This window comes from Antrostomus carolinensis, unplaced genomic scaffold, assembly GCF_000700745.2.
Source record: "Antrostomus carolinensis isolate BGI_N321 unplaced genomic scaffold, ASM70074v2 scaffold34408, whole genome shotgun sequence".
NCBI classification, from domain to species: domain Eukaryota; kingdom Metazoa; phylum Chordata; class Aves; order Caprimulgiformes; family Caprimulgidae; genus Antrostomus; species Antrostomus carolinensis.
Window position 1 is genome coordinate 12,827 of NW_010332999.1, and position 16,305 is coordinate 29,131.

The 16,305-nt window shown below is 46.7% G+C and overlaps 2 protein-coding genes across 2 annotated transcripts in view; one reads left to right on the forward strand and one right to left on the reverse strand.

Moving 5' to 3' along the window:
* Positions 1 to 1,133: 1,133 nt before the first annotated feature.
* KLHL40 (kelch like family member 40) lies at positions 1,134 to 11,569 on the forward strand. The gene is made up of 6 exons (XM_010173731.2): positions 1,134 to 2,552; positions 7,104 to 7,264; positions 8,442 to 8,549; positions 9,523 to 9,708; positions 10,270 to 10,416; positions 11,458 to 11,569. Exons 1-6 carry the CDS (start codon positions 1,404 to 1,406, stop codon positions 11,567 to 11,569), a joined length of 1,863 nt encoding a protein of 620 aa, XP_010172033.1. The 5' UTR covers positions 1,134 to 1,403.
* A 2,258-nt stretch (positions 11,570 to 13,827) lies between these two features.
* The window catches only part of LOC104529427 (zinc finger and BTB domain-containing protein 47), an 8,159-nt gene continuing 5,681 nt past the window's right edge, over positions 13,828 to 16,305 (reverse strand). The window contains exon 5 of the mRNA XM_029086425.1: positions 13,828 to 13,862. Within this exon, the coding sequence (XP_028942258.1) occupies positions 13,828 to 13,862 (35 nt within the window). The remainder of the gene's footprint in view (positions 13,863 to 16,305) is intronic.

Below are 16,305 nucleotides of genomic sequence, written 5' to 3' on the forward strand. Positions count from 1 at the left end.
TTTTTGCATAGACTTAATTAAATTGTTAATTAAATCTGTGCCATTGCTGAGTGGCAGCCAGCCAAGAGGGTCCATAGTAATGATGATAAAATAACTTCATGGAGAAGTTTTACCCTGCTCATCCTTGTTTATGAAAATTAACTTGCTTCTTCATGAGCTCCATGGGAAGAGCTGGACCTGGATTAGTCATTTGAGGCCCCATGGAGCTTCCTAGACATCCATGGGTATAAAAGCAGGACACAAGACCTGCTGGACACCTCAACCTTTCTGGAGCATCTGCTCAATGCCAGACAAGTTGTCCTGCTGCAGCTCTAGACTTCAACATGGGGGTGTTAAGTCTCAGTATGCTTTAGCAGGAGATCCTCAACTCACAAGAAGATACCTGTGTTTAGATGTCCTGATCAGTGAGTTGAAGCTCACCGTTGTGCTCTCTTTACTTCTGCTCTGCCTCAGACCCTCTCTCTGTCACCAAGATGTGGAAAAGATGGACTGATTAATGACAAGGTGTCCAGAGACTGTGTCAATGATGCCCATGTACATGTTGCAGACAAAGCAGAGCCACTCCTCTTCCAGCCTCCTTGAGTCTCCTCCTTTACTGAGACTTTTAAAGCAACTTCCAGCAAGGGTCTCATAACCCATACAGTGGTGTAAATAAATAGCTCTATCTTCATTTTCCACCCCCTTCCAGACCCATGAAAAGTGACTCCAGAGGAGAATAAAGGATAAACCTGTGCAGAAAAGCAGCCCTGGGAGTGACCTGGCCTGAGGTGGAGATGCCACAAAGCCCACATAAGACTCTCCCTTATTACATCTTTCCAGCTTTGACTTCACTGTCTATTTTTAGATTTAGCAGTTTCAGAGTAGACAGTTTAGTGGTGTTGGGAGAAGGTCCTAGCCCTGCCATTCATGACCCAGAAGGCAGATTTAAATGTTTGATTCATCTGGAGGACATTTCCCAAGCGGAGCCGATGGGTCACACACATTTCCTATCATGGGACAGCAGCTAAAGCTCCTGCTCCCCCCACAGTGACTCATGGGCTGACAGACCCTTCCTGAAGCATCGAGGTTGGAGGTACAGCTGTTCCCCCAGGTCCCCTCCCTTCCTCCTTGTCCAGTGTGTCATATTAAAGGGTGATCAGCTTACACATGCTCTCAGATGGATTCCTGAAGCTTTGTAATTCTGTGGCTATATATAAAGCCCTAGGCTGGAAACTGAAGAACACAGACAGCTGGGAGAGTAGCAAGTGTCTCACATTCCCAGTGTGCTGACGGGCTGGAAGCAAGGAAGATCTGTGAGCTCTGCTTTGAGTTTCTTTACTAGAGGCTCAGATATAGATATATTCATAAATAAATATATAGAGAGAAGAATCAGGGGGGAAAAAAAGGAGTGGTTACTCTTCAGCATGGGTTTGCCTTTTGATCAAGTGGAAGAATTGCGTCTCTACCAACAAACGCTTCTCCAGGATGGACTCAAAGATATGTTGGACCACAATAAGTTTCTGGATTGTGTTTTAAAAGTCAAAGGGAAGGAGTTTCCCTGCCATAGGCTGGTGCTGGCAGCTTGCAGCCCATATTTTCGAGCGATGTTCCTCTCAGATATGGAAGAGAGCAAGAAGAGGGAGGTCAGTTTGGAAGATGTTGATCCTGATGTTATGGGCAAGATCCTCCATTATATCTACACCTCCGAGCTGGAGATCACGGAGCAGAATGTGCAGGATATCTTCTCTGTGGCCAACATGTTCCAGATCCCCTCCATCTTCACCGTCTGTGTCTCTTTCTTGCAGAAGAGGCTCTGTCTCAGCAACTGCTTGGCTATCTTCAGGCTGGGCTTGATGCTGGATTGTGCCCGGCTGGCTGTGGCAGCTCGGGATTTCATTTGCGATCGCTTCGCGCTGGTCTCTCGGGATGAGGAGTTCTACCAACTTTCACCCGATGAGCTTATTGCAATCATCTCCAGTGACTCCCTCAACATTGAGAAAGAGGAAACTGTCTTTGAAGTAGTGATGAAATGGGTGGGGACCAAGGACCATGAGAGCCGGCAGAAGGCCTTGCCTGTCATCTTTGAAAGCATCCGCTTCCGCCTCATGCCCAGTGACTACATTAAGGACCACGTGGAGAAACATGCCATGGTGAAGTCCAGCCCAGAGCTGCTCAAGAAACTGCAGATGGTGAAGGATGCCCAGAAGGGTAAATTCACTGTGGTGAAGAAGAAGAAAGTGAAGAAAAGCAGTGAAAAGCAAGCAAAAGACAATGATGTTGTCAATGGAGCAGTAGATGAGGAGGAAGATACAGAGGAGGATGCTCTCCCAGGGATCTTAAATGACACAATGCGCTTTGGGATGTTCCTCCAGGACCTTATTTTCATGGTGAGTGACAGTGGAGCAGTGGCCTATGATCCCACTGCCAACGAGTGCTATTTTGCCTCCATGTCTACTCAAATCCCAAAGAACCACATCAGTCTGGTGACCAAAGAGAATCAGATCTTCATTGTCGGAGGACTTTACTACAATGAGGACAACAAAGAGGATCCCATGAGTTCCTACTTCCTACAGGTACTAACTTTATCTTTCTTTTGTTTCTTTGACTTCTTTGGAGCATCACCAGCCTTTAGCTTCCATGTGATGCCAGCAATATACATTGTCATGTGATGTTAAAAAGAAAGTTGTAAATGGAGGTGAAACCTCTGAGTTGTTTTACTAGGGATTCTTCTCCCTATATTTTTAAAGCAGATCCCACTGAGGGGAGAGGTCTAGTCATGGAGGAAGGAGGTTTGAAGGGGTAGGTAACAGGAATAACCCTTCCTGATCCAAATCATGAATAGAGAATAGAATGACCACGTTGAAAAGTGTATTTGGTCCAGCCCTGGCTACCATAGGACACACCAACTGGAAGGTTAGTGGCATCAGGTTTGGGTTTGGGTTCAGCTTTGTTATGTTCTCTGGTTATGAACCCCCCCAAAAAACCCAAAGGTGACTCTGCCAGGTGCCAACAAAGGAAACAGCAGCAGCTGCAGACACAGAGCAAACATTCCAAGGACACAGGGTACGTTCCTACCTACCAGTATGTGCCCCATGTTCTTGCCCCTGGAGGTGTGCTAAGTCCAGCTCTGTCTCTGGTCATTTCTATCACATGCAGGGGAAACCATGGTGTGATGTCTTTTGGGATCCTCCACAAAAAAAATGTCTGTTCTAACTCAGCAGTAACCAAAGCTGTGATCAGATCGAGCTGTGCACAGGCAATCTGAGCTCTGATCTGGGCTGTAACCCAAGAGCACCTTCCCTGTAGACAGCTAATGCAAGGCACCTACCCTTCCTGCAACCCTGGAGGAATCCAGTAAATCCTCTGTCCTTCCCTCCATACCCAGAAATCCTTTTCTTTTCCTCCCATGGCTCACATTTCTTCTAGGAGGAGACAATAACCTGTCCAGGCAGAAAGGATAAAGTCAGGGTAGTTCCTACAACCTTGATCCCTCCATTGCTTCATTGCACGGGTAGGTCTGTACACCTGCACCATGTGTGCAGGGACCACACTTGTCCTCACCTGAAAAGGGTCAAGCTTTGGAACCTATGGTGCTCACATACAGCCCATGAAATGAGAAGTCAAGAGGAAGAAACCACAACCCTAGAAAGTAGGATGGAGGGGGAAGGCAGTGAGAGTGCTGGGGGAAATGCTGTTTGAGATAGAGCCCTTCACACTGGACATCGGATGACAACAGTGGCTGTGGCCAGCTCCATCACTTACCTGCACAGAGCAGGTAGACATGCTGCTTTGTATTCAGACAAAACCTATGTCTAAAGATCAGTGCCCCACCAATCTTGTTGCTGGCCAGGCAAGGTAATTCCTTGAGCAGCAGTGAAGGTCCACCATGTCCTGGGCTGTTTCAGCACGACTGCAGCAAGCAGGTCAAGGGAAGTGATCGTTTTTCACTTTGATCATACACTTGTGAGACCACAACTGGATTCTGGGGCTCCTCAGTACAAGGGAGATATTGAGGTACTGAAATGAGTCTAGCAGAGGCCACCAAGATGGTCAGTGTTGGAGTACAGGAGGTACAAGGAGAGGTTGAGCTGGGTCTGATCAGCCTGGAGAAGGGGTAGGGAAGAGCTCATTGGTGTGTGCAGCTCCCTAATAGGAGGGGACACAGAAGAGAGATTCAGACTCTTCTTGTATTTGCACAAAGATGGGACAAGAAGCAATGGCCAGGAGTTGCAGTAAAGGAAACTTCAGTTAGCTATGAGGACAGCCTCACAGCTAACCAGTTTTATGGGCAAAAACTGGAACACCAGAAGTTCCAGACAAACTTAAGGAAAAACTTTTTTACTGTGAGGGTGCCGGAGCCCTGGGACAGGCTGCCCAGAGAGGGTGTGGAGTCTCCTTCTCTGGAGATGTCCAAAACCCACCTGGACACTTTCCTGTGTAACCGGGTGTAGGGGACCTTGCTTTGGCAGGGGGGTTGGACTAGATGATCTCCTGAGGTCCCTTCCAACCCAAACCATTCTGTGATTCTGTGATTCTGTAACCTTCCCAAAAGAGGTGGTGGAGCACTGGATCAGGGGTCCAGAGAAGTCACAAAACCTCTGTCTTTGGAGACATTTAATACTTGACCGCACAAAGCCCTGACAACCTGCTCTAACTCCAAAGCTGCACCTGCTTGAGCATGGAGGATGGATGAAAGACCTTTGGAGGTCCCTTCAACCTAAATTATTCTGTGATTCTAAGCTCCAAACAGCAAATTTCCCATATTCAGCTCCCAACTCTCCATTGACTCCATAACAAATGCCTTGGGCATCCTGTGGCCATTTTTATCTCCTTTTTCACAAGAAGGGGACAGTGATCCCTTCACAACTTGCTGTGTCACTTGTGCATGGGAGGTGCAGACAAGTCCCAAGGCTGGAAGGTGCCATCAGTTTGCAAAGGTGTCATTTATTGCCCTCAGAGCTGTGACAGAGCTCACAGTTTCTGTTCGAGAGTCTTCTAAGCTTTTTTTTTCAGCTGAAAATTCCCATGGGTGTAGACAAGCAGCTGTATGATGGACCCTTGAATCACTGTGTCAGTGCTGCAGCATCTTACATCTTCTGACTCTGTTTCTGACCTCCTTGATTTCACGTTCCTCCTGGCTGAAGCCAGGAGAGATAGGTCAGGGATAGTTTAGATTTAAGGACAGGCAGCAAAATACAAAAATGTTGATAAATCCCAGAGGTCTTGCAAATTTTGTCAGGAACAAAATGATTCCATTGACATTTCAGATGGAAAAGGGTGTCCTTTGTTTGTCACTTAGAAGATTTATGACTTGAAAACAATGCTGAATCCATCAAGAAGCAGGAACTATCCTGGTAACTGAGCTGCACTATAAATAACACATATGTGGACCACAGCTTACAAAGAGACAATAACCACAGGCACCCAGCTGAGGACGAGTCTTTGGAGGCAAACCAGCAAGCTGAAGCTCTTTGGCCTGAGCCCATAGCAAACAGCGCTTCAGGCAATGATATATCACAACTTTGTCTTGCAGAGTCCCACCAAACTGGCTGCAAGACTTAACCCATGAAGTTCCTCTTCTGCTACCAAGCTACATTCAAAATTTTTGCCCCAATTTACAATTCCCATCAAAACATGGTGCCTAGAGAGCTCTCAGCCTCATAACCTTTCACATCTTTTCTCCTGGTGGGATATGACACAATGCTTTCATCTACAGATCACAGAATCACAGAATGTTGGGGATTGGAAGGGACCTCAAAAGATCATCCAGTCCAATCCCCCTGCCGGAGCAGGAACCTAAATGAGATCACACAGGAAGGCGTCCAGGCGGGTCTTGAATGTCTCCAGAGAAGGAGACCCCACAACCTCCTTGGGCAGCCTGTTCCAGGGCTCTGTCACCCTGACTATAAAGAAGTTTCTTCTCAAGTTTAAGCAGAACCTCCTGTGTTCCAGTTCACACCCATTGTCCCTTGTCCTACCATTGGACATCACTGAGAAGAGCCTGGCTCCATCCCCCTGACATTCGCCCTTAACATATTTATAAACATTAATGAGGTCACCCCTCAGTCTCCTCTTCTCCAAGCTAAAGAGCCCCAGCTCCCTCAGCCTTTCCTCATCAGGGAGATGCTCCACTCCCTTCATCATCTTTCTGTAAGGATTTGGCCATCTGATCTAGTAGCACTCTGTAGATCATTTTCCCCATCTATCAGATGGGTTTGGCATGCTTTGGTCAGCAAGAAGAACTCTGGGCTTTGCAGCACCACCTTGGTAGTGTTGATAGGGATTGTGTAAATAACCTTTGTGCAGATAGACACACACAGGTTTCATCTCATGAACTCTCCCACACACTGAGGTGATATAGGACAACATCAATATCTTGAGAAGCAGAAGAAGAACAGAGTAACTAATCATTTGCCAGAAAGAAGAAGGATTAGTGTGAGAAGAAAGGGCTCAGGGGAGTGAGCTGTGTAGCCAACGTTGTCAACACCATGCTGTTACCTGCCAGAGATGAAAAATATCAGGATGAAATACTGTGGTGTGTGCTACAGCTGGAAAGGTTCAGGCAAAATTTCTAAATTTTGAAGTGCTTCAGTTCCTCCAGTTCCAGGAACTATCTATTATCAGCCCAACAGGAGATTCTCTCATCCAAAGATGAGAACTTTACTGTGAGGGTGACTGAGCACTGGAACAGGTTGCTCAGAGAGGTTGTGGAATCTCTCTCCCTGGAGATATTAAAAAACTGTCTGGACAAAAATCCTGGCTCTAGGAGTCCCTGCTTGAGCAGGGTAGTTGGACTAGATGTGACCTTCAGAGGTCCCTTCCAACCTCAACCATTCTGTGATTCTGTATGATCAAGCTTGTTTCAAGTCAAGGCTTTGGTGCACAGAGCAGAACATATTGTCATAAAACGTATCTCATATGATATATGACATGGATTTGCACTAAGATCCCCCATCCTGCACCAGATATTAAGGGACAGGCAGAGATGGACATTGCAGAAAGTTCCCGCTGGGGTGACCAAGCTGCAGGTGGGAATGGACGTTGCCCTCAACCTCTGGAGCCTGATTTTTGCTAAGTAAATGGGATGGGTGAGCAAACACTAATGACCATGTGTTTCCTTTCAGTACGACCATCTGGATGCAGACTGGCTGGGGATGCCCCCCCTGCCCTCCCCTCGCTGCCTCTTTGGCCTGGGAGAAGCAGAAAACTCCATTTTTGTGGTTGGAGGGAAAGAACTGAAAGAGGGAGAAAAGACCTTGGATTCGGTCCTGTGCTATGACCGGCTGTAAGTGTACGCATGTGAGTGTGGGGTGGGAGATGGAGATGGTCAACAGGAGAAGGACTCCAGCTCTTCAGGGACTAAAAGGTTTCAGAAACAGAGATCAAACTCTACATCTAGATGCTGGGACCACTGGGACTGTCTCAAGTTGTACCCTGGGGCTCTGAGCTGTCTCTCTCCAGCTGCTTCGTTTATTGTAATTGAAGCTCCAGGAGATGGAAGCCATGATGGGGATATTATGTTATCAGGGATCAAACTTAGCAGATGCTCAGATGGGAACTGTACAGAGAAGCAAGAGGAGTTTTTCCTTCTGCTTTCGCCCATCAGTTTGGAGGTTTGGTGACCTTCATTGTGGTCTCACCAAGAGTGGCTTTGGACAGGAAAGTTTACTTTGGGGTTGCTTTGATTACTGATTTGAAGCTGGTAGAGATGTCATCAGCACCATCTGTATTTCCAGTATTATTTAGGTTAAAACTTCAACAATAAGAAACCTGGAGACCTGGAGGTCTATGGGATCAAATATTTACCCAGAGGGGTTGGACAATTAGAAATCACTCAGAGCCCAGGCATCTCAGTTCTTAGGTAAAATAAAGTGCAGGTCTTGTGGGCTACAACCTACATATATGAAAACTGGAGATGAGTCTAAGCTACATGGACACGAACAGACACCTCTTGAGAAATTGGTCAGCCCTATTTGGGTATCAGTTGGGGTTTCCAAAGCCTTATAGCTACATCCTTCCACACAACCCTACACTACAAAATGTGGACATACCCACCATGGGTCAGAAAGCTAAGTGCTGGCCAACCATTGCAACTCAAAGTAGAAGATGATGGCCAAAAAAGAAATTTAGCCTCATGATCTTGCACCTTTGAGTCGTGTTGGGTTTAAATTTTTACATAATGCCAAAATCTCTGTTGTCTCGTCTGTGTCTAGCTGGTAATGCTTGTAAATGAGGTGAGGTCCTGGGAGAAGTGGGGGTAGGTATCCACAAAGCCCAAGAATAGGAGATGCTGCAGAAAATAATGAATATTGGCATAAATGAGCCTTATCTCATTGAAAACCTTGTCTTTTTGAGATTGAGTCAGGATCTGTGCTCACCTCCAAGTCTGGAAAGTGCCATGTACTCTAGGCCTCACACAGCAAGCTACAAATCCTTTTGCTTCCCATCTTTCTCTGATCCAGGTCCTTCAAGTGGGGTGAAGCCGATTCCCTTCCCTACGCAGTCTACGGCCACGCGGTGGTATCACACAAGGACCTCGTCTATGTCATCGGTGGCAAAGGAAGTGACAAGTAAGTCAAAAAGCAAGAGAAATAGAGGGAGTCATCCTCCAAATGAGTAAGAGTGCATGAGTTGGTACCTCCTCAATCTGGATGAGTTGGTACCTCCTCAACTATGGGTTAAGGAGGGTTGGATGGTGTGTGAGATATGGATCCTTCCCTCTCCAGCTCACCTTGTGACTGCAGCTCTTCCCAAGCCATTAGGAGTCCTACAAGGACATCAGGGAGATGACACTGTCCTTGTAGAAGAGGGCACATATCATCCTCTTTGCTCACAAAATACCACATAGATTGGGAGAGGCCCTGAAGAGTGAGAAGGTCCTTCACGTTGAGGGTCTCCTGTCTTGGACTTGCAGTCCTAGTAGTCAAATCCAGACAAGTATTTGCAATAGGGGTGAAAAACTCCATCAAAACTGACCTCCATCCTGCCCTCCTGCAGGAGATAAGCTCAGCAGAAAGAGCTCCTCTTGAGGAGCATTGCAAGCTCCTCCAGAAGTGTGACTGTTTGCAGAGCAAACATGCCAGAATCCATCAAAGACAGGTCCTGCTCTGAGAGGATGATGGTCTGAAAAGTGTGAGCGTGCAAACACCAATGGACCTTACATTGCTGTCCCAGGGAATAGGGACATTATTGATGGTATCTCACAGTGTCAGGTTGGATCAGCAGCACTGAGACACTGTCTGCCAGTTGTGTGTGAGGTCCTAGAGGCTACGTGGACCCATATCCAGCTGTGTGAGGACAATGTTGAGCTTTTAGGATTCTTCTCCAAAGTGGGCACACCAGGAGGAGATGTGTTATACACAGAAATGATGTCTCCAGGCATGGGCATCCTTGGGTGCACACCCAAGCAAAGGCACTCATGCCAATGTGGAGGAGCAAAATCCTCTCTAGAGACCTCATGTTCTTCCCAGCAAACATCTCCTAGCTCCAAAGCTGCCCCTCAGCTGGTAATCAAGGCTCCTTCTCTCTTTCATCCTTCTCTAGGAAGTGCCTGAAGAAGATGTGCGTCTATGACCCATCCAAGTTTGAGTGGAAGGAGTTGGCTCCCATGAAAACTGCCCGTTCCCTGTTTGGAGCTGCTGTGCACAAGGACAAAATCTACGTGGCAGCGGGTGTGACTGACTCTGGCTTGACCAACTCAGTGGAAGTCTATGACATTGCCACCAACAAGTACGTACCTGAGCACACCTTTGGGGTGTAGTTACACAAGGGACAGCTGTAGGTGCACATTAAGCAACTCCCAACCATTCTGGAGTTTGCTTCCAATTTCTGATACCAGTTCCTCCCAGTCTGTAATCCTTGGACAGCTGGGCATCACCAATGCCACTGTAGTTGGGCTGTGGATCATCTCAGGCTCACCTTCAAAGCAGTTTCACCAACTGGTGCAGCCCTTGGGTTCCCTGCAGGACTGTACCTTCACCTTGGCAGCTTCACCCAATGCAATAGACTCTCTGATTTTGGGTGGGCCTTGCAGCTCTAGTCCCACCTCTAGGACCTGCTGGTCCATGCCAGGTGTGCTTCACAGCTCGTCTACTCAATGCAAAATGAAGTTAAACTATGATGATGGAAACAGATCTCTCTACCAACAGTCAATGTATGACCCCATCTCATGTAGACCTACACAAGTTAATCTGTCACTGGTTAATTCAGTTGTTGATTCAAGATTTGAGGCCAGCCTTGTCACAAAGGTGGGCAGGGTGCCCTAACATGTCCCCTCTCTTGATGTGGCAGGTGGGACACCTTCACTGAGTTCCCGCAGGAGCGCAGCTCAGTCAGCTTGGTGAGCTTGGCTGGGGTGCTCTACCTACTTGGAGGGTTTGCCACGGTGGAGACGGAGTCAGGAGAGCTGGTGCCAACAGAACTGAACGACGTTTGGAGGTGACAATCTTCCCTGGGGCTGCCCAAGGAAGCATGGGAGGGATGTAGCGATAGGATGAGGAGAAATGGTTTTAAGTTGAAAGAGGGGAGATTTAGACCAGATATAAGGAGGAAATTTTTTACACTGAGGGTGGTGAGACACTGGCACAAGTTGCCCAGAGAGGTGGTAGAAGCCCCATCCCTGGAAACATTCAAGGTCAGGCTGGATGGGGCTCTGAGCAACCTGATCTGGTTGAAGCTGTCCCTGCTCAGTGCAGAGGGGTTGGACGAGATGACCTTGAAAGTTCCCTTCTTACCCAAACCATTTGATGAGTCGATGGTTCTATGTCACTGAGAGACACTGAGGAAATATTTTCTCTTTCTTGGTGCCTTCAGTGTGAGATGGATGCTGTGACCCCAGCAGAAGGCTGCAGGCTCAGTGAGAAGTTTGCCCTGTGCTGTGCTGGAGGGCACGTTAGATGATTCAGTGATCTCTTCCAAACTCATATAGCAACGTACCAGGGAAAAATCTGCTCCTTTAGCTTTGTTGCTGCATTGCCATTTTGCCTGGACCTGGTTCCAGATCTCCTCTTTGGCATGAAGCAGTGTTTGTGCGATTCATGCTCCAGTGCTCAGGCTGGAAATCAGAAAGTCTTCTGTCTGAGCAGCGAAGTGGGCTGAAAGCACCTTCTGACGGCTGCTAATGTAGTGTTAGCTGCTCCTGACCTTCACATCTGTGGCTCTAGAGCACCCTCAGCAGGCACCTGCTGGCCTTCACCATGGATGCTCAATCTTGGTGCCAACAGTGCATTTCCCAATGGAAAAAATACACCCTCCCACACAAAACCACATGCTGATCTCCATGTCCCCTCGCCTGGAGCTACAAACCAGAGCACACCAGGGCTGAAAGTCCCCATGAAAGTCCCACAGATGTCTTGTGGTCAAATAACATCTGTGGAACATCACATCATGCAACCAAGGTTCCCATCACTACGGATAGCAGCTGAACTGAGGGACGGGGGATGTTTTCCTCGCTCTAACTGTCTGTTTGTCTCTCTCCAGATATGATGAAGAGCAGAAGAAGTGGGAAGGGGTCCTCCGGGAGATTCAGTATGCCTCCGGTGCCACTTTCCTTCCCGTGCGCCTCAATGTTTTGCGCCTAACGAAGATGTAGACAGATGGAGACATTTCTTTTTTTAAATTATTATTTTTTTTCCATGCAGGTCTGGGGCAAGGAGGGATGGGGGGAGGTGGGGCCACACTTATGTGTGCAGAGACGTGGTATCAGGATACTGTGTAGGACATTACATCTCTGATTGGTACCATTTTACTTGGTCATCAAATGGGAAAGGGGGGGAAATGATCTTGAAGCTCTATGGGAACTTGAAGATGCCCAGAAGATAACCAGAGAATGGGTCTGGAACCTGCAAGGAGCTGGGGTAGATTGAGAAGCATGGAGCAATGAGCTATTCCAGTCTCATTAGACAGGACAAAAAGATCATACTCTTGTTCCTCTTCTTTCTCCATGTCTTCCCCATCTTCTGAACTGCTGTTGAACCTCCCCAACCAACAGTGGAGGCAGACAGTGGGTCCCAAGGGACTAAGTTGATGGTTCCTCAGGGAAGAGGGTCTATAAAGTGATTTCCCACCTAAGGTAGCTGTGAGCAGGGTGCTAGAGCCCACCTTGGAGGAGAAGGAAGGGTCAAAGTCAAGTGGTACAGGAGAGATTTGGGGGAAGTTCGATGAGTTCCCAATGAGGGTTGTTGGGATGCAAGAGTTAAAAGAGCATGTGGACGTGGGCAGCAGAAACACTTTGGAAATTGCAGTGAAAAGAAAATAGTCTTATTTCTTTGCCTTCCCCTTTCCTTTGGACTGAAGAGACGCCAGGAGCTAAGGTCTGCAGGAGGGGAAGAGTCATGCGAGTAGTAAGGTAGGAAAGGAAGGAGAAATGGGTGGTGTGGGCCATGTGCACTCATCTCCAGTCTTCTGAGCTCTTCATCTTCAATCACGGATCACAATGTCCTCACCTATGGTTGGCCAAGTGCTGTTTTTCAGGGAAAGGTTTTATACTTACGTTGTTTCTCTTATTTTTAATATTCTGACCTTTTGGTTTTTTGTTTTGTTTTGGGGTTTTTTTTAAAGAGTATTCTAGTTTGCTAAGTACATGGAGATCTCAGATGTGTTTGGCTCAAGGAGAGCTTCCTACTGAGGAAAAATGCATATTATTTTTTTTTTAAAGTTACTCATAATGATGTTTTGATAGAAACATGACTGTACTGGCAGCAGGACACAAAGCTGCTGAAGGAAAAAATAAAAATCTCCTGGTGCCCACACCATCTGACCAGTGGTTTCGAAATTATTAGACTATTTCAAAAGAAACCCCCTGTCTTTGCACGTTGATAGAGCTGTAACTGAATGTCCACAGCAACCAAACACAAGGACCAAGAAAAAAAAGATCTGATGAACACACACAACAAACCAACCCCATGGAGAGTCCTAGGACAACCTCAGCTTTTCTCCTTCTTATTTTCCACCATTTAGGAGCTGAAACTTGGGATATTCATGACCTTATCATAGAATCATAGAATGGTTAGGATTGGAAGGGACCTTAAAGATCATCTAGTTCCAACCCCCCTGCCATCAGCACGACACCTTCCACTAGATCAGGTTGCTCAAAGCCTCGTCCAGCCTGGCCTTCAACACTTCCAGGGAGGGGGCATCCACAACTTCCTTGGGCAACCTGTTCCAGTGTCTCACCACCCTCACAGTGAAGAACTTCTTCCTAATATCTAATCTAAACCTCCCCTCTTTCAGCTTAAACCCATTTCCCCTTGTTCTGTCATTAACTGCCCTTATGAAAAGTCCCTCCCCAGCTTTCTTGTAGGCCCCAATACCTTACAGCTATTGTCCATAGATATGAGGACTAGAAGCTTCTAGAAGCTTATCTAGGACTAGAAGGAAGCTAGATGCCTACATGATCTCATGATGCCACGAATAGAAGTGAACATCAATACTTAAAGAAAAAGAATAAATGCAAACCTTGCAAAATAATCCCCTCAAAGTAGCGTGAAAATTATGGTGTTAAAAATCATATCTGGTTGATTCGTCAAGCTCAAAGTCGTGGAGAAATGAAAACATGTTTGGAAAGCGAGAAAATTTGGCATCAGAAATAGGAACTAGAGTCTTGTCCTGGTTTCATTTTAAAGCTTTAAAAAGTTACAGGATAATCTCCTTAGAGGACAATCACATCAGCACAGTCATGAAACAGTTTCACAAGAAAAAGAAATTCAAGGTGACTGGCTGGCACAAAGGAGCTTCCAAAAAAAAAAACCTTTGAAACAATCAAATGTGTGAAAAATGCACTGAAAAAAATTAAAAAAAATCATCACCTTCTACTCAGTTCTGCAGAAATTCCTGTGGACGACTCCCGGGCTAATTGAAGATGAATCTATCAAATATTGAGTAGCCTGGAGCATAAAAGAGAAAGGAAAATTTAAAAAGAGAAAAGAATAATCCATGAATAGAATAATAATTTTTTTAAAGTCATTTATTGCGGTGGCAGGACACCATCTCCTGCCTGGGATGGGACACCAGCACCTTTGCTTCAGTTCTTCTTGTTGGATGCAGAATGGAAAGCTGTTGAGACTTGGTCCTAAGATAAGGTTCATCCCCATTCAATGGTTGCCACGTTGCTTGGCTCTCCCGGGGAAAATCTGGGTCCTTTCAAGTCAACGGGAACGTGGTTGAGCCTTGATGAGTTGTTAGGTGTGGTCCCCTTGATAATTCCTTGAGAAACGGTGATTAAGACTGGTCCCCATCCTTGGTCATTCACCTTGTGACTGTCCATTTGGAGTATACTTAATAGGAGCTTAGTGCTCCCTCATGGTTCATGTCCATTATAAAGCTGTGGGAGGTGCCACCACTGGCACAGGGTAAGAAACCATAACAAAAGGACCTAGAAGAGCTTGAAATATCCCATCACTTGAGCAATGAGGGCCAAATCTCAGTGCGTGCAAGCCAGTGCTGGCCCAAGGAAGACAGTCAAGCACATTGCCAAGCCAAAGTCTGCTCCAGAGATGTTCACCACCTTCTCGCCAAGAGGTTGCTTCAGTCCAAGGCAATCACAGATGACTACTCAGAGAGACATCACTCCTTGCTGCTGCCCGGTGTTTTCCCAGCTCAGATGCACACAGCTCCACCAGCACAGGTCACCCACAGGTATCTTCACCAGGCAACGTCAGCAGCAAAGGAGCACATACATCCCAAGGGTGGTGGAAAATCATCTCTTCTTCCATTAGCTTCTCAATATCAGTGCTGACATTAACTGGTGAGGTTCCCACCACCCCGTTTTAAATCAATCATAGAATCATAGAATCATAGAATGGTTTGGATGGGAAGGGACCTTAAAGATCATCCAGTTCCAATCCCCCTGCCATCAGCAGGGACACCTTCCACTAGATCAGGTTGCTCAAAGCCTCATCCAACCTGGCCTTCAACACTTCCAGGGAGTGTTTCAATCAAGGCACTGGGTACATTTGAATGGGCTCCTTGGTTTCTCCACTGCTTACAGAGGAGCTCAGACAACCCGAGCTCGTAGCTCACACAAATCTCATGGAGCCAGTAGGACTCGGGAGCTCAGCCCTCACCAAGCCCCTTCCTCGACCTACTCATCACCCTTCCCTGAAAAGCTATTTTTTATTGACCCCACAGCAGTCATCTCACATGTACATCTCTCACCAAACCCAAAGCAAAGGCTGTAAGTGTGAAGCAATGGTAGAGGTGAACGTGCCATGGGACACCCATCCCGCTGTCCTCTGACTCCTCACACACCTGCCTGAGAAGAGACTTTAAAACAAAAAAGAGGGCAAAACTAAGGTAACAAAGAAAGTGGTGGAGCTTTAGGTTTTCTTTTATAAAAGACAAATCGTTTATTGATTCAGTCCTTCCACTTGCAACCTCTTTGGTAACAGTCATAACACTTCCAGACTGGGAGAACGCAGTGGGAAGGCCCAGTTTTGACCTCTCACCAATTTCAGAGCTCAGTGACGCCTGACGTGCCTTGGTGAGAAGTCAAAAGCAGGTTTCAAAGCATGGCCAAAGACCTGGCCTCTAGGGACAACCCGAAACAGCCTACTGTGACTTGTCTTGCTCATGGATGGCCAAGAGAGCAGCCCCAGCACCGCCTGGCAGAAGATGGCTCAGGATAGAGATGCATGCTGGGTCCTTGGTGCCAAGGCTGACTGTGAGCACTGCCTTGGAAGGCAGCTTTGATGCACCTCCCAGGACCTTCTGGATATTGGCCAATGGGGCCATCAATGAAGCAAGACTCACCCATTCCTCCAGTAGGCAATGACTCGCCCCAGTTTGGCCCCATGTTGATGCACTAACCCAACCATCTCAGCCTTCCCTTCATCACACCATCCCAAAGAGAGTAACTGCTGTACTTGGAGTTAAAGATAAACATATATTGATTACACATGGTCATAAAAAAAAAGTAATAATAATTAATAATAATAATAATAATACATTTCCTAGAACATTACTTAAGATGCTTCTGAAAGCATCTAAGCTTCCCCTCCCCTCCCCACCTTCCCTTCTCTATACAGAATAAAGTGCTTCATTTAGTTTGTTCACACTCCTCGAGCCACCGACACACTCTTGAACTTGGCATGTTTGGGCAACCGATAGCGAATGCCGTAAAATAACATCAGAGCCGAACACCAGGCATGAGAAACGAGTTTTGAGGCAAGTGCTTGGGGGTTTCATTCATGTCCTTCAAGTTCCATGCTACTGAGGTTCTTCTCATTCCTATTTTTTTTTTTTTTCTTAATTTTGTAATTATTATTTTCTCCTTTTGCAAGTTCGACCCAACTCCCGTCGCGGTTACGTGGTCACTAGGCAGGGTTGCGT